The sequence below is a fragment of the Protopterus annectens genome, chromosome 13.part0 (assembly GCF_019279795.1).
Source record: "Protopterus annectens isolate FY-2018-M chromosome 13.part0, PAN1.0, whole genome shotgun sequence".
NCBI lineage: Eukaryota > Metazoa > Chordata > Ceratodontiformes > Protopteridae > Protopterus > Protopterus annectens.
In genome coordinates this window covers 348,540,112-348,565,996 of record NC_056747.1, presented here as the reverse complement: position 1 = coordinate 348,565,996, position 25,885 = coordinate 348,540,112, and the positions used below count along the sequence as shown (strand labels likewise).

At 42.0% G+C, this 25,885-nt stretch overlaps 1 protein-coding gene across 1 annotated transcript in view; it reads right to left on the bottom strand.

Annotated features, from left to right (window-relative positions):
• MED12 (mediator complex subunit 12) overlaps nucleotides 1-25,885 on the bottom strand; it is a 4,088,267-nt gene that overhangs the window by 646,006 nt on the left and 3,416,376 nt on the right. The window contains exon 35 of the mRNA XM_044054827.1: nucleotides 24,265-24,426. Coding sequence (XP_043910762.1) covers nucleotides 24,265-24,426 — 162 coding nt within the window. The remainder of the gene's footprint in view (nucleotides 1-24,264; nucleotides 24,427-25,885) is intronic.

Here is a 25,885-nt window from a genome sequence, read left to right as displayed (position 1 = left end):
ATATATATATATATATATATATATACACACACACACACATATATATATATATATATATATATATATATACACGTACATATATATGTGTGTTTGTGTGTGTAATATATATATATATATATATATCTCCACATATACATACACACACACATACATTTTAGAGAGAGATCTATATACATCTCATACACACAGATACACATGTATAAAATCTATACAAGTGTGTGTGCGTGTATTACATACATAAATCCACAGGAAAAAGTGGCACTTCTTGAGCATCGAAGTTGCTTGCTGAGCCTCCTTAAAACCAAGAAAAAAGAACCACAAACTGTATGAGACTGCAAAGCAATCAAAAGTGCAACTTGTTTAGAAAATGATGATTCGTTACTGAAAAAAAGTATTAAACAGATGAGTACTTTCACCCTTAACAGAGCTTGATCAGATCTAACTCAGTTTACATGACATACATTATGTACTGATGCTTTAACACACAGTTCATACTCAGTTCACTCAAGATGGAGTCATAAATATATGCTACAGGCTTTTTGGTCAAGCTGCAGTAGGATAAATCTCATCTTTCATCCCTATTCTGCATATAGGTTCATAGGTTCATACTAGGCTATCTGCCCTAGGGCATTTATACGCCTATCCAGAATGTGTTTGGCTTTCGCCACCCATTTTAAATTTATTTTGCTATGCCCTTTTTCGAGGTTAGTATACTGTGCCTCTGTCTAACAGTGACACAGAAGTGATACCCGGGGTAAACCTACGATCTCCCATCCACTCATCAAGATTCCTCTTGAAGAGAGTCAATGAGGGACTCTGCCTAACCTGGACTGGGATTTTATTCCAGAGTGAAGGGAGCCTCTGGGTTATGAATCTGTCCCTCCAGCATGTCCTATTTATTTCAGTGCTGAGGTTCAAGTCTCTCGAGCACGTAGCTCGATGGGATTTGGATTTTCTGAGGTGCAGCATGTCCATTAATTCCGGGTTAGACATGGCTTTATACGTCAGGCACAGATCGCCTCTGAACAGGCGGTATGCCACTGAGTAGAGCTGGAGTTTCTTTAACTGGGCAGCATATGGCATCTGTTTGAGCCCTTTGATCCTCTTGGTGAGGTACTTTCGGGGTCTTTCCAGTTGCTGCAGGTGTCTGGTAAGGTACATCCCAAAAGGGGCATTGTACCCAATTATGGGCCTGATGAGGGATGAGTAAAGAGGCACGATGACCTCCCCTGAACTAGATGTGAATCCCTTCATGATTAGGTGGGCTATATAAAATGTTTTTCTAACCACTTTTGCCACGTGGTTGTCAAATGAGAGATTGCTATCAACTTGGGTCCCCAGGTCCCTAATTACTTCTTCTGTACTTAATGGATTACCACCTATGTGGTAATTTGTGGGCACTTTGTTTATACCAAAGGGGATGACTATACACTTTTTGGCATTTAGCTTGAGGCCATGGCTCTGGCACCAGTTGTCTGTTTCTATGAAGCCCTTTTGGAGGATGCTTGTGTCGGCTGGAGAGTCGATTATGGTGCCCAGTTTGCAGTCATCTGCGAACTTGGTCAGCCACAGTCCTTCCGTGTTGGCCTGTACCTCTGAGAAATATATACCGAACAAGAGAGGTCCCAGGACTGAGCCTTGTGGGACACCACTTGTAACTGGTTTGGAGTCTGACATGGCTCCAGCAATTCTAACCATGTGGGTTCTGTCCTTGAGCCAGTTTGCAATCCATCTAGGTGACATAGGGGTTTATATTTAAGCTGGTGAGCTTATCTATAATGCCCGAGTGGGGTATTGTATCGAAGGCTTTTGCGAGGTCCAGGTAGGCTGTGTGGACCACCTTCCCCTCGTCAATAGCCTTGGTGACTGTTTCAAAGAAATCAACCAGGTTTAAGAGGCAGGATCTGCCCTTAACAAAGCCGAACTGGGTAAGATCCAGTGTTTGTAGGTCCCCAATATCTTTATTTATGAGGTCCATGATGATCCTTTCCATAGCTTTGCAGACCAAGCTAGTCAGGCTTATGGGGCGATAGTTTCCAGGATCCATTGAGGCACCACCTATATGGAGAGGGACCACTGTTGCTGTACGCCACTCTTTGGGCACATATCCTGTAGTAAGGCTGAGATTGAACAGTAGTTTTATGTTTGGGTCTACCACTATTAGTAGCTAATAGGTTAGAGTTTATATGCTGTATCATCATCCAGTGTAGCTAGTGCCTAATTGAAATGGACACTTTATATACTTGGTGTCACTGGCTGTGCACATCCATTACTACATCAACTTACTTGGGATGCAATAGAGGTCATTTGCCATATTAAAACTGATAAAGTCATACCAAATGCATGACAACTAGTCACATTATAACCCTTAAGTGTTGCATTGTTGTAATCATAACCGCATCTAGTCAGCATTATGCAGGGGAACTGTATAGCTGTCCCAGTGACTGGATGCATCTACCTTGTATCCTTTATGTCAGGTAATGTTCCACCCTTTCCATGAAAGAATGCATATATCTAGTGATATATCAATTATAAGTAGTAAGCCAAAACCATTCAAGGGTTCTGTATGTGCTAGGTCTAAGATAACTTAAAGCATTCTAGGACAGTGGACTGAGCAGGGTTAAATATGACCAACTCGTGTTCGTGTATGCTCAATATAAATAGCAAAGATGCAATCTGTTTATAGCTGAGCCAAGTATACATTAATTCACAGAGTGCTATTACACTGCTAAGAAGAATTGGGCATCATATGAAGATAGGTCCACTGCCAATTTTCATACAAACTGAAACTGCAAATGTTGCAGGCTGTAAAACTAACACAAGCTCTGCCTGTGGTAGGAGGGTAAATGTGTGTGCATCTTCGCTGGAGAGGCAATCTAAATAGTGAAGCCAGAGCTAAATTATAGGAAGTGGTGAATCCATTCAGGAAAGGAAGGCACTATAGCCTCAGGGCCCTTAATCTGAGCCAGGAATGGTTCATTACAAACACATGAGATAAGAGTCTGGTTGGGTGACTATGCTGATATAAAGGAAAATGTATAATTTGACTCTGACGGGGGGAAAAAAACTTCAGTTTATAGTTGTTAATAAAATTATTGCAAGTAAGAAAAAAACTCAGGAATCTAAATCTCTTTTGTATATCTACCAATAAGTAGGTACAGTTTCATCAGATGAGTAAAAAAAGTTTTGTGATATTAAATGCATTCACATGGTTAACTCAACTAAATAATAAATGTGTATACATGACAAAGTTGATATCAAAAAGAAAAATCTGTGGTATCCCTCAAAGTCTCAAAAAACCCAGTTTGCAATATATACCAGGTCAAAAATAAACCAAGAAGAAACTTTGCAGTTTGGAGGGTGTGATGCTCACTTCCTGAATTTGGTTAAACACCTAGTTCATTAATAAAAATTGAACTGTAAAACGTGCTATAAAATCATAAAATAGAAAATAGTAGGTAGTCCACATTTGAGTTAAAAATGGAATATCCTTTACTGAAACAAAAAAGAGGAGATCCTAGTTAAGTATAATAGAAAGAATCAAAAACATTCCTTATTTATATATATTCAGGTTATTTGGAGCAAGAGAGTGGTTACAGAAGGTGGTTCTGTTAACAGCAATAAAAGCATTACAATCATTTGTTTAACCAAGTCCCCCTTCCCTCTTAACACTATAGTGTAATCAGAGACTGCTACCTAAAGCTGAAACTAAAAAGCTAGGGACAAATTACAATAACTTCAAAGTCAAAGTAAACTTGATTGTCATTTAGACCCACCTCACTTGTCTAGAGGAAAACAGTTTTTACTACTTAATAAATAAGCACCTATCCAGGCATGTCTAAGGGTCAGCTCCCGGTGTTTTCTGCATCTTAGCGCAATGTAGCACAGACAACCCTCTCCTCCTACCACCCAACACTACAACCTGTGAGAGATGCACTTATATAGCCAAACTGGAAGCAAAGCTCTCTTCACCCATGACTGGACTAGACAGTCAAGAGGAGAAGGTAAACACTTGCACCACACCACACTCATCACATAGTCCCTTAAAACCTACATCACCAAAACACACACACACAAACACAAAACACACACCTACATTTGCGGAGGCTCTCAAAAAAAAATCTACCCAAGCAACAGGACCTCCAAAGCAGAAACCCAAGCAACCTCCACCCCCCACCACAACCCAATTACACATAGCCCACAAACTCAGTGTGCCACTCAATCACAGCCCATAAGACATAACGCACCTAACACTCTAGTCATAGGTGACACTATAGTCAGACACACTGATGTCCCACTCACCAGGCTAAACAAGGAGAAAGTTACTGTCAGCTGCCTGTCAGGTGCCAGGTTCCACCACATAATGCATGCACTCAGGTCACTCCACAAGTACAAATATGACACTGTCATTGTCCATGTTGGTGTGAATGACCTGAGACGTACCTCCCTGGACTACATGAAGAGAGACATGGAGGAGCCCAGGCAGGTATGACCCTAGTCCTGAGTAGCATCCTGCCATCACCCAGAATGATACCAAAGTACAAGGACAAAATGATCGACTTCAACGACTAGCTAAGCTTCTGGTGTCATTCTAAGGGGATCCAGTATCTATCTGCATGGGATGACATGATCGACAAACCACAATGCTTTGCTAGAGATGGCTGCACCTGTCGCCCTTGGGATTGCGGATACTGGCTAAGGCTCTTGCCACCCCTATAGTGCCTTTTTTAGGCAAGATTTAAATGACAAATTCACCACCGTAACAGGTACAAGCAAGCAAAATCTGAGGGTAATGCTACTTAACGCTAGACGTCTAAACCTCAAAATGCACTCACTCAAGGCACTCCATAAAATGGAGAACATCTGTGCAGTGACAGAGACCTGGTTCAAGGCTCCAGAGTGCACCCCTGCATTACCAGGCTAGAATTCATACCACACCTTTCGGCCACCTGACCTGGACCGAAGCAATAAAGGCGGAGGCGTGTCCATATTCATTAAGGATATCCATACCTCCAGGCTAGTTGCTCAGCATAACGCATCCAATATTATCCAAGTGCAACTAACTCTGGACAAGACCACAATCCAAATTGTAGCTTGCTACAGATCCCCCACCATGCCCCCGGGATTCCCACTCCTCATTTCTTGATACACTGGAAAATATTAGGGTACAACTTAACACCCTAATAATGGGTGATTTCAACTAACCCACCATTAACTGGGAAAACTACTCATGTACCAACTCTTGTGCTCAACATTTCCTGGAATTCATAAATTCCAACGCCTTGGATTAAATTATCCACACCCCCACCAGGGGCATCAACATCCTAGACCTGGTCATTACCAACATGGGCAACCGGTGTTCCACACCAGAGGTCAATTTCTCAGTCAGAACCGACCACAAGCAAATCACACTAGACATCCACATCCCACCCCCACTCCCCCATTAGGGAAAGCACCGTAAAAAATTTCTCCAAAGCCAACTTCACACTTTAGACAGAAGTGGCAAACTTCACAACACCCATGCTTCGGACAATAGAGGTACGACTGCTGAATGCTATACAATTGCACTTTATAAGCACTTACACGAGTGCATGGATCGTGCAATCTCTAACAGAACCAAGATGCTATCCTCCAAAAAAAGGAAGCCAATCTGGTGGTCCCCTGCCATAATCAAACTCTACAACTGAGGAAAGAAACTGTTGCAAAAAAAAGAGAGTAAAATCCCATGATTGGAGGAACTCCGTGGTCAGCCTCAGTAAGAAGCTGAGATCCCTCATAAAATCCTCCAAAGCTAGTTATGAAAACAAAATCACCACTGATTCTAAAGACAATCACAAATCATTCTACAGCTATGTCAAGAATCTCAATGGCAACAATCAGATCTGCTCTGAGTTATAGCACAATGGTGTAAATATACAGAACCAACTGATATTGCAAACATCTGACAGATAGGTTCAGTGCCAACTTTACCCCTCTCTCATCCCCTAAAGGGCCCATCTCTATACCAGAAGAATGCAAAGTTCCTGTAATCACAGCTGCACAGGTAAAAAAAAAAAAACTCTCCAAAGCCAGGAACACAGCATCCATGGGATCTGATAACATCCCAGGCTGCGTTCTACATGAACTACAGAATGAACTGACACCCCACCTAAGTACCATGTTCAATCATAGCCTCACCTCAGGCTTTGTGCCCACTGAATAGCGCACAGCACGGTTATCCCACTCCACAAAGGGGGAGCTACCACGGACCCCGGGAACTACCACCCCATTAGCCTGACGAGCCTGGTCTGCAAGGCTATGGAACATATCATCATGAAACTTATAAACAATGATATTGTAATCTCCAAACTCTGGACCCTACCCAGTTCGGGTTTGTAAAAGGCAGATCATGTCTCCTAAACCTGACAGACTTCTTTGAAGCGGTCACCAAAGCAGTAGATGAGGGTAAGGTGGTTCACACTGCCTATCTAGATCTCGCCAAGACTTTCGACACCATCCCCCCACTCTGGAATTATAGATAAACTCACTAAACTAGGTATAAATCCCTATGTCACAAGATGGGTTGCCAACTGGCTCACTGACAGAACCCACACTGTGAAAGTAGCAGACTCTAAATCAGATATCAGACCAGTGACAAGTGGAGCACCACAGGGTTCAGTCCTAGGTCCTCTCCTATTTGGTATCTACTTCTCAAGTACAGGCTAACACAGAAGGTCTTTGGCTAACAAAGTTCGCAGTTGACTGCAAACTAGGAGCCATAATCAAAACTCCTAACGATGTGGACATCCTACAAAAGGGCCTCACCGAGACAGATGCCTGGTGTCAAAGCCATGGCCTCAAGTTCAATGCCAAAAAGTGCATTGTCATCCCTTTTGGTAAAAACTCTGTACCCATGAACTACCACATAGGCGGTAGTCTACTTAACACCGAAAGTGTGATAAGAGACCTTGGGACACAGGTGGACAGTAGTCTCGCCTTTGATAATCATATCGTCACAGGAGTCAGGAAATGCTTCTATGTGACACCTCATCACAAAAGGTTTCTCATCCAGGAAAAAAGTGGTCATTGTCCCCCTCTAGTCATCACTTATTAGACCCATTACAGAGTACAACGCCCCTTTTGGTATGTACCTCATGATATCTACAACTGGAAAGGCCACAAAAATACCTCACAAAGAGGATTACCATCCTCAAACAGATGCCCTACGCAGACCGCCTCAAAAAACTCCAGCTTTACTCTGTCGCATATCGCCTACTCAAGAGGCGATCTCTGCCTAACATACAAAGCTATGTCAAACCCAGAGCTGTTGGACATGCGCCACTTAAAGAAATCCCAATCCCTCCGAGCTACACGCTCTAGGGACCTAAACCTTGTCACCACAATAAACAGAACATGCTGGAGGGATAGATTCCTGTCCCAGAGACTTCCTACACTCTGGAACAAACTATCTATATCAAACAAAGCTCCTCATTAGCACTCCAAGAAAAATCTTGATGACTGGAAGGGAGATAGGAAATTCACCCCGGGGATCACTACTGTGGCTCTGCTTGACAAGGGCACAGGAAAATAATTTTCTTGGGTGGCAAAAGCTAGGGTACCGTTTGGCTAGGCTTATATAGGCCCTACTGCCAATAGCCTAGTACCTACCTATGAACACCTCAGTGCAGGCTAAACTAAATTTTGTTGCTTCAAGCTCTATGTGGAGACAACATATATAAATGTTTTTCTTTCTTATTTATATATGTTACAACATTTCACATGACACTAGGACAATCACATTTTTGTACATCTATTAGCAGCACTTAGTATTGCACAGGTAGACATATTGCAAAGTTGAGACTGGAGCAAATGAGACTAGAACATTTTCAATTACACAGAATGTTACTTGTTCTGCCAAGTTATTGCACTAAAGTAATAAGCTTACAATGAGCTACTGCAAAAGTGAGAAGAACCTAAGAGTGGGTTGATTGCATTTTAAGAAATGTGACTCCCTTCAGACTGCATGGCCACTGACTAGGTGACCTGTTGGCTTGCATTGCTACTGAAATTTAGTAGTGTAACAGCATGAGGAAAGAAGCTATTTCTGAACCTAGTCATTTTGCAATGTATACTTCTGTAGCTCTTGCCCAAAGTTAAGCAGAACAGTCCCTGAGCAGGGTGGGTTTGGACTCTGACAATCTTCATAGCTCTACCAAGACACCGTGCTGAGTGCAGATCCTGTATAGATGGAAGCATGGAGCAGGTGATTCTCTCTGCCACTTTCACCATTCTTTGGAGAGCCTTACGATCTGTAGCCTTGCAGTTCCCATACCATACTGTGATATTGCTTGTGAAAATGCTTTCAATGGTGCCTCTGTAGAAGGTTGTGTTGGCTGAAAATGGAAGTTTCACTCTCCTCAACCTGCGCAGGAAGTGGAGCCTTTGTTGTGCCTTCTTGACAATGTGATGTGTGTTAATGGACCATGCCAAGTCTTCTACAATGTGCACCCCCCAGGAATTTGGTGCTCTTCATCCTTTCTACAGTTGCTCCCTTGATTGTGAGAGGGGGATGTGTCTTGTGGTTTTTCCTGAAGTTTACTATTACTTTTTTGGTTTTGTTTACGTTCAGAGCCAGGATGATGTTGTCACAGTCAACCAGATGCTTCACCTCCTTCCTGTATGCTATTTCATCACCGTTGTTGATTAAGCCTACTACTGTAGTGTCATCCATGAATTTGATGCAATTTGAGCTGTTCCTTGCTGCACAGTTATGGGTCAGCATGGTGAAGAGCAGAGGACTGAACACATCCATGACGGACTCCCATACTCAGTGTAGTGATCTTTGAGGTGTTATTGCCTACCTTCACTCTTTGTGGTCTGTATGAGGAAATCCAAAATCCAGTTACAAATGGGAGTGCTGGCACCCAAATGAATCAGTTTCTCTATCAGATGATGTGGTATAACTATGTTAAAGGCAAAGCTGAAGTCCGTGAATAATAATCGGATGCAACAGTTCTCATTTTCCAGGTGAGCCATGATGTGTGCAGTGCTAGCAAGATGGCATCTGTAGTGGAGCGGTTTGACAGATAAACAAACTGGAGTCTTTCAAAACACCTCACTACAGTGGAGGTGTGAGCTGCTGATCAGTCAGGCTTGCTGGTTAAGACTTTTTGGGTAGTGGTATGACTTGTGTTCTTGAAGCACTGGGATACTATGGCCTGACTTGGAGATGCGTTAAATATGTCTGTGAGAATGGTCGATAGTTGAACGGCACAGTCTCTTATCACACACCCCAGAAAGTTGTCTGGTCTGGCTGCTTTTCATGGGTTCACCTATCTTGGAGTTCTCTGAACATCAGCTGAGTTGAGGCAGAGTGCTACTTCATTTTGTTTGGTGTTGAGTTTCATGACTTTTGTGCCATTCCCTTCGTTAAACCTGCCAAAGCAGGTGTTGACCTCATTTAGATATTTGGTTTTGTCATCACACTTTCAAGATACAGGCCTGTAGTATGTAAAGGATTGTATTCCCTACCACAGAGGTCCAAGTCTGAGAAGTGACTTTGGATTTTCTGTCCATAGCCAGGCTTTGCCTACTTTATTCCCCTACTTAGATTCATTCTGGTCTCCCTGAGGGCATCCTTGTGTCCTGCCTTTAAGGCCGCACTGCATGCTCTTAGGAGCTCATATACGTCATTTGTGAACCAGGGTTTTTGGTTGGCCCTTATGGTGATGGTCTTGTTGACTGTCACACCATCCACACACTTAGATATGTACACCAACACAGATTCTGTGTACTCATCCATACGATGCGTTGGTTCCCTATAGCCACGTCTTTAAACTTAATCCAGTCCGTGCTCTCAAAGCTGAGCTGGTGTGCTAAGACTGCTCCCCTCTGGCCATACTTTTATTTGCTTCTTGGTTGGCTTTCTTCTTATTAATAGTGTTTTGTACGCAGGTATTAGAATGATGGCCAGATGATCCAAGTTACCCAAGTTTAGGTGGGGTACTGCCTTATAAGCCAGCTTGACATTAGTATATACTTTGTCCAGTATGTTCTCTCCCCTCACAGTGAAGTTTACATGCTGGTGACAGGTAGAAGTGACTTAAAGTTTGCTTGGTTGAAGTCACCTGTTATTACAGTGGATATAAAAAGTATACACACCTGTGTTAAAATACCAGGTTGTTCTGATACATAAAAAATGAGACCATAATAAATAATTTCAAAACTTTTTCTACCTTTAATATGACCTATAACCTGTACAATTCAATTGAAAAACAAACAAATCTGTTAGGGAAAAAATATAAAAAAATAAAAAATGTACAATCAGCTGGTTGCATAAGTGTGCACACCCTTAAACTAATACTTTGTTGAAGCACCTTTTGATTTAATTACAGCAGTCTTCTTGGGTAGGAGTCCATCAAGCATGGCAATATATGCCCACTCTTCCTTGCAAAAGAACTCCAAATCTGTCAGATTGCGAGGGCACCTCTTGTGCACACCCCTCTTCAGGTGGCCCCACAGACTTTCTATTGGAGTTAGGTCTCGGCTCTAGCTGGGCCATTCCAAAACTTGAATTATCTTCTGGCAAAGCCATTCTGTTGATTTGGATGTATGCTTGGGGTCATTGTCATGCTGAAAAGTGAAATTCCTCTTCATCTTCAGCTTTCAGGCAGACACCTGAAGGTTTTGGGTCAAACGTGACTGGTATTTGGAACTGTTCATAATTCTCTCCCCCTTGACTAAATCCCCAGTTCCAGCTGAAGAAAAGCAATCCCAAAGCATGATACTGCCATCATCATGCTTCACCGTAGGGATGGTGTTTTTTGGTGATGCGAAGTGTTGTTTTTACGCCACACGTACCTTTTGGAATTGTGGCAAAAAAGTTCAGCCCTGGGCTCATCAGACCAGAGCACATTTACCCACATGCTTTTGCTTTTGGGAGACTTGATGTATTGTTTTGCAAATTTTAGCCAGGCTTGGATGTTTTTCTTTATAAGAAAAGGCATCCATCTTGCAACCCTATCCCATAGTCCAGACACATGGAGAGTACGGAAGATTGTCACATGTAGTACACAACTAGTACTTGCCAGAAATTTCTGCAGCTCCTTCAGTGTTGCTGTAAGTCTCTTGGCAGCCTCCCTGACCAGTTTTCGTCTTGTCTTTTCATCAATTTTGGAGGGACGTCCAGTTCTTTGCAACATCACTGTTGTCCCATATTTTCTCCACTTTTTGATGACAGTCTTCACAGTGTTTCATGATATATCCAATGTTGTGGAAATTTTTTTGTATCCTTCTCCTGACTACTGATACCTTTCAATAAGGAGATCCCTTTGTTGCTTTGCAAGCTCTCTGCGAACCATGGCTTTTGCTGTAGCAGGCAACTGAGTAAATTTCAGGCAAATCCTACTAGGACAGTTGAACTTTATTTGGGGTTAATCAGAGTCTTTAATTGATGGCAGGTATGTACCCATGACAACTGAATGCTGTAATTAAATCAAAAGGTGCAATGAAGAAGTATTAGTTTAAGGGTGTGCACACTTGTGCAACCAGCTTATTTACGTTTTTTATTTTTTATATTTTTCCCCTAACAGATTTGTTTGCTTTTCAATTGAATTGTACAGGTTATAGGTCACACTGAAGGTGGGAAAAGTTTTGAAATGATTTATTGTGGTCTCTTTTTTATATATCACAAAAACCTGGCATTTTAACAGCGGTGTGTACACTTTTTATAATAGTAGATACAGACACCCCCTCCCCGCGATTTACCACTGAGGATCTGATTCCTGTCAGCTCTAAATAATGTCAGCCCTTCCACATGTACTGCACTATTGCTATTATAGTTTAACCATGTCTCTGTGAACATGAGGACACAACTGTTTCTTATCTTGCTTTTTGTAGTTAGTTCTAAGCCTCATGTAGTCTACCTTGTTATCCAGGGAGTGAACAATGGCCAGCAGCAAAGATGGAAGTGTTGGCCTGTGTGGGTTGGCCTTTAGCCTGGTAGATATTCCTGCTCTACATCCTCTTTTCTTCAGTCTTCAACATATTTTCCTCCTTTTCTCTATTCCAGAAGTTGTAGAAGTCAGACTTATTTGAGCAAGACATTCTGGGCCATAAATGAGTACAATTCCTTGTTCCTGGAGTGTAGTACGTCTAAAAGGCCTCACAGACAACTCATCATCAAACCTGCAGCACGACGAGCACTAAGATCAAATTTCTAGAAGTTTCTCTCTACTATAACTTAGTTTACCTTCAATACATTCCCTTGAATTTGGAGTTTTAGTTATTTTAGATGTAAAACAAGATATATAATAACCAAGATATATAATGCACATTTCCCTGTCAAGCCGAAGCAGCCACAGCCACACACACACACACATTTTTAAACACTTTATATAGGCTAAGGAAATACTCCAAACTACATTAATTTAGAAACTAACAAAATGATTGGCTAATAAAGATCTACCACTAGTCAGCTATCAGAATAAATACAAACTAAACCACTTTTAACAAAGATCGTTTTCATATCAAATAAATACTTCATCACTGTGTGTGTTAACAACGAATTATAAAATGAATGAACACTTGTATAAATCTGCAAGTACAAAAATAAGTAAGTTGAAAACCAAAACTAGAATTGCTAAGCTGTGAATACAGTGATATATTTTAAAAATAAAACACTAATTGCATTAGTTTAGCTAATTTAGCTACTGAAGGGGACCTCAACCTCGTAATGCAAAAAAAGAAGTTCTGTACTTACCATAACGTTCCATGTTGGTAGTCCATCTCACCCTTCATTTTTACATACGGGTTCGGAGCCAATCCTCGGCTCCGACTCGGGCGATTTTCAAGCTCGAAGACTTCTGGTTGGCTCGTGGCTAAGCAGGTATCTCATGGTGCACCAGTGCAATCTCCAGATCTTGTTTGCTGCTCACTAGCGACAGAGATTGAAAGAAACCCTTAACCAACAAACCAATACTAAAGGGTCGCCAACCAAAAAATGTATATTACCACCTCCAGATCTTCCAGGATGGGGGCACGAGGGAGGGTTGATAAAAATGAAGGGCGAGATGGACTACCAACATGGAAAGTTAAAGTGAGTACATAACTTCTTTATGTTAGGTAGTCCAATCTCACCTTCATTTTTACATAAGGGACAGCGTCCCTAGTGCCTTATTCTTGGGTTGCTCATTAGAAGATATTCCTGAGCACTGTAGAGCCAAAGGATGCTCTACCCCTAGAAGCCAAATCCAACTTATGAGTAATGAAGGTGTGAGGGGTAGCCCACGTAGCTGCTGCACAGATATGATCAATTGGTACCCTGGCTTGGAAGGCTGCAGAGGTAGACAGAGACCTGGTAGAGTGAGCCTTGATCCTGTGGGGTAAGGGTCTGCTCTCCGAGCTGTAGATGAAAGCTATGCAACTCTAAATCCAGTTAGACAATGTCACCTTAGAAACTGGTAAACCCAATCGGGAATCAGAAAAGGAAATGAACAACTGGTCTGACGTCCGAAATTCTTTGGTCCGTTGCAAATAGAAACGCAGCTGTCTGTGGGCATCCAACTGGTGAAAATGGTATTCTGCTGCATTGCTATGATTGGGAAAGAAGACTGGGAGCTCAATGGACTAGTTCAATGTGGCAGAAGAACAAACTTTGGGAACAAAAGAAGGATTGGTATGTAAAGTAACCCTGTCTTTACGAAAAACTAAATAAGGTGGCTTGATAGACCGGGCATGTAGCTCTGAAACACATCTGGCTGATGTAATAGCTACCAAAAACACAGTCTTCCAAGACAAGTACTTTAAGGAAGCTGAATGAGACTGTTCAAAACAAGAGGACGTTAGTTTGGACAATACAAAATTTAAGTCTAAAGAAGCCACAGGTTCCTGTAAAGGTGGTCTCAGCAAGGTGGCTCCTCTCCAGAAGGTTTTACATAACTTATGCGACATAAGGTTAACATTTGGAGATCCCAAATACAAATGTGAAATAGCCACCAATAGTACTTTGATGGTGGCTGTGGCAGATCCCTGCTGAAAAAGCTCCGAAAGGAATTCCAGAATTACGGGAGCGGTGTAAGGATCCACTTTCATTTTCCGTGCCCAAATAGAAAACCTTTTCCACTTACTGTCATACAGCCTTCTGGTTGATGGTTTGTGTGAGGATAAAATATGGGACACACTGATGATGAAACATCATGAAGCCTGACTAGAGATGGAACTGGATCAGCCAAGCTGTCAATTTGATGGTGTGGTGAGAGGGGTGTAGCGAACCTGACGTGGGTCAATAGATCTGGAACTGGGTCCAGGATCCAAGGATCGTCCAAGAGAAGAGGTTCGAGGAAGGGAAACCAGACCTGACGAGGCCAGTAAGGAGCAATCAGGATCAACTTGCTTCCCAGTAGGTTGGCTTTCTGTATCACTTTGGGGATAAGAGGGCATGGAGGGAAGGCATAGAGAAGTCCCGTGGGCCAATTGTGTACCAGAGCGTCTCTGGGTGCTTCCCTCGGAGGGGGAATTAGGGAAAAATAACTGCTGAACTTGGCATTGACTGGGCTGGCAAAAAGGTCGCAGCAAGGTTGTCCCCATTTTAGGAAAATCTGTTCCACTATTTCCCATTTCAGAGACCACTCGTGAGGCAGCAGGATTGCCCGGCTCAGCTTGTCGGCTAACACGTTGGTTGTCCCAGAATGCGCGTTGCCACCAGAAAGCGCTGGGAAGAAATCGCCCATTCCCAAACTCGCATAGCCTCTCAAAAGAGTGGGTAAGAGCTGGTACTGCCCTGTTTGTTAATATACCACACAACCGACATGCTGTCCAATTGTATAGCAATTGTTCCTGGAGGAAGAAGATTCCTGAAGTGCGCCAGAAGCACCGCTCTCATCTCCAGAACGTAGATATGCAGATGAGCCTCGTGTTCTTGCCATGTGCCGTGGACAGTCCTGCCCAGATAATGCACCCCCCACCGACCTGGGAGGCATCCGTGGTCACAGTGGCAACGGGTTGGGCAGGCACAAAGGGGGCTCCCGTGAACAAGTTGTTGGGGGCTATCCACCAACGAAGGTCCTTTTTGCATGATTCTGTCAGCAGAATAGAGTGATTCAGCTGTAGATATTGGAACGACCACTGGGAGAACAGGAGCCATTGAAGGATTCTCATATGCAACCTGACTAAAGATATTAACAGAATGGTTGAGGCCATCATTCCAAGAAGTTGAAGAATCCACTTTGCTTTGACCTTCCGAAGTGGGAGAAGTCACTGAACTTGTGAGATGAGGTTTTGTGCTCTTTCGACAGGAAGACTAACTGTCATATCCACTGTGTCTACCTCTGCACCTATAAAAATCACAGATTGTGAGGGTAGTAAAGCAGATTTTTCCCAATTTATGGAGATCCCTAGTTGAGCACAAAGCTGGATGGTGGTGTCCCTGTTTTGGAGAAGTAGATGCCTGGTGGGGGTGGTCAGGAGCCAGTCGTCCAAATACGGAAACACCTGGAATCCCTGACATCTCAGGTGAGCTGTCACTACTGCCATGCATTTGGTGAACACCCTGGGGGCTGTGGTTAGACCAAAGGGCAGAGCACGAAACTGATAATGGCTGGCTCCCAGCAGAAGCGCAGATACCTCCTTGACGCCTTGTCAATTTTTATATGGTAGTAAGTGTCTTGGAGATCTAGAGAGCACATCCAATAGTCTTTCCCTAACAACGGGAGTATCGACTGCAGTGTTACCATCCGAAACCTATCCTTTTTCACGGATTCGTTTAATCTGCTGAGGTCCAATATTGGCCTCCAGTCTCCGGTTCATTTTGGGACTAAAAAGAACCTGGAGTACGTTCCAGATCCAATCTGGTCTGCTGGCACGGGCTGGATGACTCTCTGACAGCAACTTGTTGAGCTCCACAGTTGCCTGATCCCTGTGATTGGGTGGAACATCTGAGATCTTCTTGGGAACAAACGGTGGAAGGGAAAAGGGTATGATATATCCTCTGGTAACAACTCTTTGTACCCACTTATCTTGGGTTATATTTAGCCAGGCTTCTGGATACAAAGAGATGCGACCCCCGACTGGCCCCAGAGAAATGCAGTCAGGCCCCACATCAGGAGCGCTGATAAGGCTGCCCTCGAAAGGAAGCACGGCCTTGCTGATATTGCGGACCGCCCCTGCCTCTAGGGCGACATCTACCATTTTCTCCTCTGCTTCTGAAAGAGTATTCACTGTGTGTGTCTGGAAAGGCACTCTGGAACTTTTTGAACCACATCTTACCTCTCCTTTGATCTTTGGGGTATGGTCGAGAGGGGACGGTAAAACGGACTCCCATGGCAGAGAGAGTTTTTCCTTCCTGTTCACACCGAGTGAGTGTATTTTTCACCTTGGAACCAAACAAGGAGGAACCACCAAATGGGGCGCATTGGTGAAGGTGGACTTAAACGGCTCCGCAAAATTACACAAGTGCATCCAGGAGTGGTGCCTAAGGGCAACTCCTGAACCTGCTGCTCTGCTCGCTCCATCAACCGCATGAGATATGAGCCGCATGGAGGAGTTAACTACAGAATTTAGGGTGGACAACTGAGCAGAGATCCTATCCGGGACTCCCTCAGGACAAGCACCCTGTATGGAATCTCCTAACTCCTTGAGGAGATCCCTTTGCAACCTCGTGAAATGGATAAGATAGTTCAGGGATCTAAGTATAAAGGCAGCTGAACTAAATACGTGCTTCCCAAATCTGTCCATCTGTCGAGACTCCTTGTTTGGCGGCTGTACAGAGGAAGAAGTCTCCGCCAACACCTCCTTCATGGCTGCCGCCACCACCATGGCATCTACGGGAATACCCTTAGACACAAATTCTTTTCCAGGAGGGGCAAACAGGAACTTACTTGGTCTTCTAGGTACTGGCTCCATGGCATCGGGAGTATCCCACACCTTCCGACTAACCAGATCCATTAGCTCGTCAAAAGGTGGAGACCCCCAAGAGGCAGAGGGTTGAGATCCGAAAGCCTTCAGGTACACAGACTCCTCATCAGAAGGGTTGAAAGTGGGCCAGTCACACCTCTGTTTAAGGATCTCTAGAATGTCCACAAAGGAGACATCAGAGGACGACTTAGGGGACCTCTCCGACTCATCGAGGTCAGTGTCCGATGTCAGAGACTCATCTTGGGAGTCGCTATGCTTCCTCTTGCATACCCTCATCCGAGAGGGCTCCTCAAAAGGACCTTCTGGGGATGCCCTGGAAGAATGGGGGCCACCAGCCGGTGGCTCCTGAGGCTGTAGGTCTCTGCTGTCTCCGGAGAGAGTAGGGACTGAGACCGAAGTGGGAGCCCTGGGGGGAAGAGTGCTTCTACCACTGGCAGGGGCTGTAGACTGTGACAGCACACACCTCATCACCTCAAAAGCAGATCTCTCCGGCTCAGAAGACGGTCTCCACTTCGAAGAGACAAAGGACAGTGCCAGACCCAGAGCCATTGGCTGCGAGATAGATGCAGGGTCCGAGCTCACCCTGGCGGATGCATTGAGAAGGCGGCTCGGAACCGACAAAGATAGATTCAAAACTTCCCCCTCAGCACCGACAGAAGAGCGTCGGTCCCTGGACATGATGGACGGAGCCGAACGTGTCGGAGCCGAACTCGACTCCAATGCAACAGCAAGGGGAGCCGGAACCGAAGGTTCCTTCGTTGGTAACAAGCACTCCGGCTCTGAAAAACCAACATGGCTCAGAGGAGGCATCATGGATGGAGACAAGACTGGTTCGAGTGGCTCCGGAGCCGACTGGGTTGGAGCCAACAAAAATTTAGGCAGGGCAGACGACTTGAGGAGTCTCAGTACTACCCTCTCCACATCTTCTTCTGAAAGACTCCTGGAAGATAAGTTTGGAGATCTCGACCTAGCAGGCACTGAAGATTTGACCATCAAAGTGACCGGTAGGGACTCTACATACCGGCTCTGAAAAGCAGAGTCAACTATTAGCAAGGATTCAACAGCCGGCACCGAAGTATCTGTGACCGACTCCGAAACCACAGTGCTCTCCTTCGGCTCCGAAGACTGAGGAGTCGAGGAGACAGGTTTTATTAATTTCTCAGGCTGCTCCGAAATACTAGCCGGTGCCAGAGAATGCCTTTTTGAACCTTTAGATTTTGAGCCAGATCTTGACTTAGACGAAGAAGCCGAAGAACAAGACAAAGCTTCCTCGAAGGTTGGCTTCAAAAGACTGCTGAGCATCAGTTTGTTCTTTCTCTCCTGCAACACTCTAGGAGAGAAAGCATGACAGAACAAACATGATTCTTGCAAATGGATGGCTCCCCAACAGTAGACACAGCTACTGTGGCCATCGGTCAAAGACATTTTCTGGGAGCACTTCATACATTTTTTAAACCCAGAGGGTTTGTGCTCCTTGCTATCCTTAGACATTGCAACCCACAAGCAATCAAAGGGAAAGAGAAAGAGAATAACTGAGGACTAGGTCCTCTAAAACGGGCCTAGCCCTGCAGATGAATTACACGAGGACTAGGTCCTCTAAGTTAAACGGGCCTAGCCTGGTATAAGATAGAAACTAGATTTTCCACTAAACACTAGACAAATTCAGTCACATCGGAAAATATTTTAAATAAAATACAGCGGAAGCAACACGAGGAATAGGTCCTCTAAGTTAAACAGGCCTAGCCCTGTGAAGAACCAGGTCTTCTAATTCAAACAAACAGACCAAGAAGGCACTACACACACACATGCGCAAGGGTAGCAAATTAACTGTAAGAAATTAAGACTTTAGCGGGTCCCCGCTAAAGACCACCAGTCAACAATAATCGCTTGACAGGAAAATAATCAATAGGAGCCCCTATTGATTAAAAATGGCAAACTCGCCAAACTAATTCTCTAGACAAGAAAAAAAAAAGCGCAAGTGCGTCTAACTACTGAAATACAGGAGACTATTATACTAGTTACACAAGGCCACAAGGCAATTTAGGTAAATCCTAACTGTAAATAACAGGGGAAAAAAGGGCGAAACCACCAAAACTAACAGTTTAGGTAAAGCGCAATTGCGTCTAACTACTGGTACACAGGATACCACTAATAAGTTCACCAACAACCACAAGACAATAAAGATAAAGTCCTATAATGATATATTCAATAACTATGCAAAAAGATACTAGAATAATGAAATTTGCAAAAACTTAGCCACAGCCAAGAGAAGCACATCCAAACTCGACGCGGCAAATGAGATCTGGGGATTGCACTGGTGACCATGGGATACCTGCTTAGCTACGAGCCAACCAGAAGTTTTCGAGCCTGAAAATCGGCAGAGTCGGAGCAGAGGACTGGCTCCGAACCCATATGTAAAAATGAAGGTGAGATTGGACTACCTAACATACATCATTCACTGAAAACTTTTTAAGGTCTTCGACAAACTGCCACTGGGGCAGCAAAACCAGAGCAAATGTCAATAGTAGCAGGTACAAACTGTTATCAAATGACAGTACATACAGCTCAATATCTGACAGTGCAGCCCAAAGATCCCCCAAACCAACAGCAGGAAAGGATGGTCTTTAAACTAGCCACTTCATCTGGTTAAGTGGAGTGAGCTGCCCTTTCTTGAAAAAGAAATACGAAGTCAGAGGGAGAGAGAGTGTGCCAGAAAAAACAGGCCCAATAATGACAATGTGTGGATTCACTTCACCTTGGAGAGTATGAACTGTACATTTTTTTTAAACAGTACCTCAACAAATAAATGCATCTCCAGAGTTTCTTCCCTTGTGAAAATTCTGAAGAGTAACACATTTGAGGTGGTCTCACTAAACTTTAACAGATGAAACTACATCTGATTAAGAAAATATTTCAGACAAAAAGAACAAGATATAATATGGCTGACTTTTTAGTGATCTTTTGAGAGCATCTGCATTGTTTAAATAAAGATTCAGACCCCCCCCCCCAAATAAATAAGGGGAAAAAAGTACAAACATGAAAGAATAGTGTTTCGGTCAGAAAAAAAGGGAGGCTAGCTCTGACCGTAGGATTATGCTTTATCAGATGGCTAAGAACTAAGGAACAATGGAATGGGACTCCCAGTATGCTTTCCATCAATGGCTGAAGGATGCACAGAGATGGAGCATCTTACAAAAAATTACTGAAGTCTTGGATTGGTATGCTCCCTCTGGTGGTAGGATGTTCTACTGAATATAATGACATGCTTGATGAAATTGCACTTAATACTACTGCTAAAAAAGCCTTCCAGAATTTCACCAGCATGAGGCTGAAACACAATTTAAAAGGTGCCAAGTCTTCATTCAAAAAAAAAAAACAAAAAAAAAAAACATTAAAATAATCATGTTCTTATCATGAAATTTTTAATTTGGTGATATAAATAGACAACCTGCTCTACCTCACTTTCAACAGACTGGTAAAAACAGCTAGTTAGCATCTTTAGGTTCTATCAAATACTAAAATGGTATTCCAATGGTGTACATTTGATAGGGATTGCAAAACAGACAGCCACCATGATTACATTAGAAAGTCAAGGTACAGAGGTAGAACATTCCATGATAACTACAGAACTTCATCTCTGCTTCTTTTACCCGGATATTTGAATGTAGTGTAAAACCTCAAAAACTGTATACCAAATTCCTCTAAAAAAAAAAAAAACCCATTGGGACAGTTAACAGTTCTTCTAAGAAAATGTCTGTTTTGTTTTGTACGCAGTGTACACAAATTTTAGTGCTTATAACCTTGGCTCGAGATGACTGTCACTGCTGTAGTGACACCCCAACCCCAGGTGGAAAAATGGGAAAAGGTTGAGGATGGATGGATATTGTACAAAGATTCTCTTTACAATCTAATTCAATATGGTACCTACTTACTTGGTGGTGCTGCGGTAGCGTTGTCACCTCACAGTAAGACGCTATCCGGTTAGATTCTCAGCTAGAACGTCTTCTGCGTGGAGACATGCGTGAATGTGCAACCTTCGTTGAAGGTTGTGCGTCAGGCCTGGCAAGCCGGTATGTAAAAATCAACTGCCAATCATTAGCGGGCCGGAGTTCAGGTGTGGCGACCCCTAACCGGGAAAAGCTGAAAGACACACACAAACTTTTTTCCTATGCAATTAATTATATACATCTTAGGCAACTGTACCATGTTCAACTGTTTTATGCACTTCAATACCTGCATGCATGTCTCCTTTGTTACCATAATTGAATTGTCCCATGCTCAGCTGTAGTGTTTTTCTCTGCAATGCCTTCATACATTTTCTGCTCAAGTACTCAGTGTAACTTTATATTTTATGTGTTCCTTCACAATAGTGTAACTTTATATTTTATGTGTTCCTTCACAATAATTTTAGTTTCTGTTAACTGCTCCACGAACCTAAGCTGTGGCTGAAGGGAGTCAGTAGATCAGCTGAAATACCCAGTCAACAAACAAAAAATAAATAAATAATTTAGTCATTGAGACTGCATCTCTACCATGGCTACACATGCCATACAGCAAGGCAAGCAAAAATCTTGCAAATCTATTATCTTCAGCACAGTAAAGTGATACAGCAGCCTGGTAATAATATAAAGTAACTACAGATTGCACAAACAATGAAAAATAAAACAACGGAAACAAGTATGAATATTCGGTGGCTAAATGCACTTGACAAAATAAAACAGCCACACGGTCAGAAGCACCATAAATCAAATCCAGCTGTATAATTACGTTTAATGTGATAAAGCACAGCAAATGTAGGTAAGCGCTTTCGCAAACAGCTTTTTCAAACCATAAAATCACTAATTAGAACAACAACTCCAGTGATTCTTCTGCCCAATCATAGAACATCCATCTTCAATTAATTATGCATACATACATCTCTTATCAAATCTTTCAAACAGTTCATACATAAAAATTAAACTAAAAAATATAAAGGTATACATAAATCACATTTTTATGTATAAAATATATAAAATACAAGAAACTTACTTCCCAATACCACGTTTCCTCAACACGGGCCTTAGAGAGGCTTTTTCATTCAAGCCTCTACCCTGATCCGCCTGTAATATAATTATCCATCGGATTTCCCTGTTTTCCGTGGTGTTATGTATATCACCAAGTCGCATACTGGGAATTACTTGATCAATCACCATAAACCTAAATATATGGGTAGTATTATAGTTTAAGACATGTTTAGAGAGTGCATTTTTGACGGAACCGATCTGTATATTGTAAAGATGTTCCCTTATACAGCCGTTTTTTTCAATATAGAATGAGTGGCATTGTTTGCAATTAGACACGTAAACCACATGCTCAGTATTAAAGTCAGCATCTACATTAAATACATATTAATGGCCAGTAACTGGATGTAAAAAGAATCACTTTCCATCTATGTAGTGACAATAATTATATTTACTACAAATCCTGGTACATTTATTACCTATACTTTTATTCATATGAACCTGATCCTTAGAGTAGCACTGAAGCCTCTAAGAATTTTTTATTTTTTATAAATAATTGATGGATAATCACCAACTATATCCTTAATCAATGGATTGACAGTAAGAGCCCGCCCAATGTTTCTTGATCATTCGAATAGTATCCTTCACATCATTAGTGTAAAAAATGGGAACACAGCTTCCTAGAATTTGTAACAGAAACAACTATCTGAACTGGTGGCATGATACTCAGAAAAGTAGGGAGCACTTTTATCTTGTCTCATGGTAGGAATTTGGGACAAAGTACCAGTAATTTAGTAATTCTTACATCCTCTCATGGCAAGCCTGCCACCGAGTTCATTTAGCGCCTTCCGAAAACCCTCCTCTGAGGCAATGTCTAGAAGCCCGTAAACCTTTTCCCTTCATAACGTTCCTATAAACATATAGGGGGTGCATACTCTGCCTATGTAACACGAGTATTCTATAACGTTTCCTAAAGACAGAAGTAGCTATACCACCATCATTTGTCTTTCTAATAAAGATATCCAAATAACTGATGTCAGAAAACAAAGAAAACACAGTAAATTTAAGAAATGTGGTGGTTCCATTTAAATAATCTAAGAACTTATGCAGTTAATCACATTTTTTGGTCCAGATGAAAAACATCACCTACAAACCAGTGATAGAAAGGAACATACATTTTGTACCAGTCAGTTCCACACATAAATGCCTCTTCCCAATAAGCCATGACCATACTGGCGTAGCTATCTGTACTAGATGTGAACATAGCTATGCCATCATTTTGCAAATAGAATTTATCAAAGGTGAACATATTATTTTCAAGTACTATTTCCATAAACATGGAAATCAGATCAACAAACTTTCAAGTATATTCACTATGTTAAATAAATAATCCCCTAACGTACTCTATCCCAATATTATTAGGAATCATTGTAAATAAGGACTGCACATCCAAAGTTACAAAATAGTAATGCAAAGTTGTCAACTCATTCTTAAAGCAATACAAATCTTTAAGAAACTGTTATGAATCATTTAGCACATTGATATTCTTAGCCAAAATAGGTCTCAAATGCTTATCTACATAAATAGAAAAAGATTTGGTGGACCAATTATGTCCTGCTACTGTTGGTCTTAAAGGTGGAAACCTCGAATCTATGTATTTTTGGTAGACCTTGTATTACAGGTATCATAAGTTCATTTACTAACAAATACTTAAATCCATAGATATTAATCTAATCAACAGACAGTCATTCAAACTGGCATAGATTCTATTAATCATCTTATCTATTTCATCCATATATATTAATTTATAAAAAGAGATGTCACAACATTTGATTCATCTAACTGTGATGATTCTTGTTCATAACAAAGATCGGACTGCCTTTATCAGCAGGTCTGATCACTATTCTATCATCATCTTGCAATGTTCTTAAAGCTGCCTTCTCCATAAACATTAAATTATGTTATCTCCTCTTAACCACATCACCTTGTTGCATGCAGACGGAAAAAATGTTTTCAACCAGTTTAATGAAGGCATCAGTCAATGGATGGAAACTAGGTATATTATCACTGGGATCAGATTCAACATTTCCAAATTCTAATTTCAATAATACATTCCTAACAAACATTTTAATGTCCAAAATAGTGTCTGTTAGTTCAGATATTTGTGCAGGAATAAATGAGTCCTTTTTCAAACAATTTCAGCTCATCCAATGTTAAAAAAAAAAAAGTTAGAGAACAGCAAGCAAAAACAGCATAGTAAAGTGAAACAGCAGTCAAGTAACAATATAAAGTGATAAAAGTCAAACACTGAACATCAAAGTGTAAGCGAACTTCCAAAAAACTATTTAAAATTTTTTCTTACAAATCTACTCACCTCTTTCTTGAAAATTGAGTCAAAACCAGCAATTTTGTTGCCTTTGGTGTCGATTAGAGATCCCTGAGGTTCACAAGTGATAACATCCCGAGTCTGCTTAGGAAGGGGTAGCAGCTGGCGTACTTTATCAAGACTCTCTGATTGACGGTCACCAAGCTCTTTCTAAAAAAAGAGATAAGGAAGGAAACTCAAAAGTACATCTAAGTAAACACAGTTCATAAAAATATAATGATCCACAGTTCATGAATTCATAATGACCCATTTCAGACAGACTAGGGAATAAAACACCAAAGTCGTATGTTTAACATACTGAAAGCTCTGTAAGAAGGATGGTCCACTGATAGAAAATGGAACTATTTTTCACAGGCATCAAGACTGATCCACAAATGAAGCACTCTCAGGGTGCTTGGCTCCCTGTAACTCACTATGCACCTCTTTCTCTGTCCTACTCTCCACTTCCACAGAAGTGCAAACATGCTCATACACAGATGAGCATCTTCCAGACAGATATTAAAATAGATTTAACAGGCTAAGAAACATAAAACAAGGTACTGAAAAGGCAAGAATAGCCTGTGAGAGTATGCTACAGAAGATGGAACCTAAGTCTTACAGGTGTAGCATTATAAGTACATAAGTTGCATCTAATAAGAGAAGACCAACCTCTGGTAACTAACAAGACAGAATCCCCAAAAATCCTCCAGGGTAGTCTTGATCATGGGAATGCCCCTTTAACAATGCAGCTCCAAGGATGGCTTTGTTCAGGAAGTAATGCACATTTTGCAATGTCTAGAAAAAGTATTTGGCGCAAACTAAGTGGCTGCTGCACAAATGTCATCCACCATGAAGTTATGCAGACAAGCTGCAAATGTGACCATATATCTAGTGGACTGAACTGTCTGAGGCATGCACAGCAGTTTTCCTTCAAAGACGCACCAAAATTTAGTGTGTTCTGTCAACCACCCGAAGAAATACTTTTTGAATGCTTAGATAGACTTCTCCTTTCTATGGTGTGTATGAAACAAATAGATGGTTACGCTTTTTGAATTGCTGCATTCCGTTCACGTAGAAATGCAGTTGCCTGTAAAAATCCCTACAATAAACTACATACTTGCCTTTGTGGTACATGAAAGGAAGAATACAGAAAGGTTAACGGACTGGCTTAGAGCAGTCTCAGTGGCCATCACTGGCAAACACAGAGTTAATTTTGAGAACTACCTTCTCTTTATGGGAGACTAAATAAGGAAATTTGACCATCTGAGCTTGCAACTCTGAAATTCTGCTCTTTGAAGTCACAGCCATTAAAAAATATATATTTTTCAAGAACTGATGACATCCAGGTGTACCTTGATCAAGGAATAATCAAACCCTTGTCAAATAGGTGGAGCACTTAAAAGTGGATCTGCCTTATTATCTAGGTTCCATTCCCTTACTCATACACAGAAACATGCCCACTTGTCCTTTAAGGCATTTCCTGGTGGATGGTTTCTGTGATCACAGTGAGTACATGGTTGTTATAATGGCTAAGGCCTTCACCTTAGACACCAGTACAAAAGACTTGGATCCTGACCTCAGGCCACTCGACTTTTGTTTGTACAGAATTTGCATGTTTTTCCCCATGTTT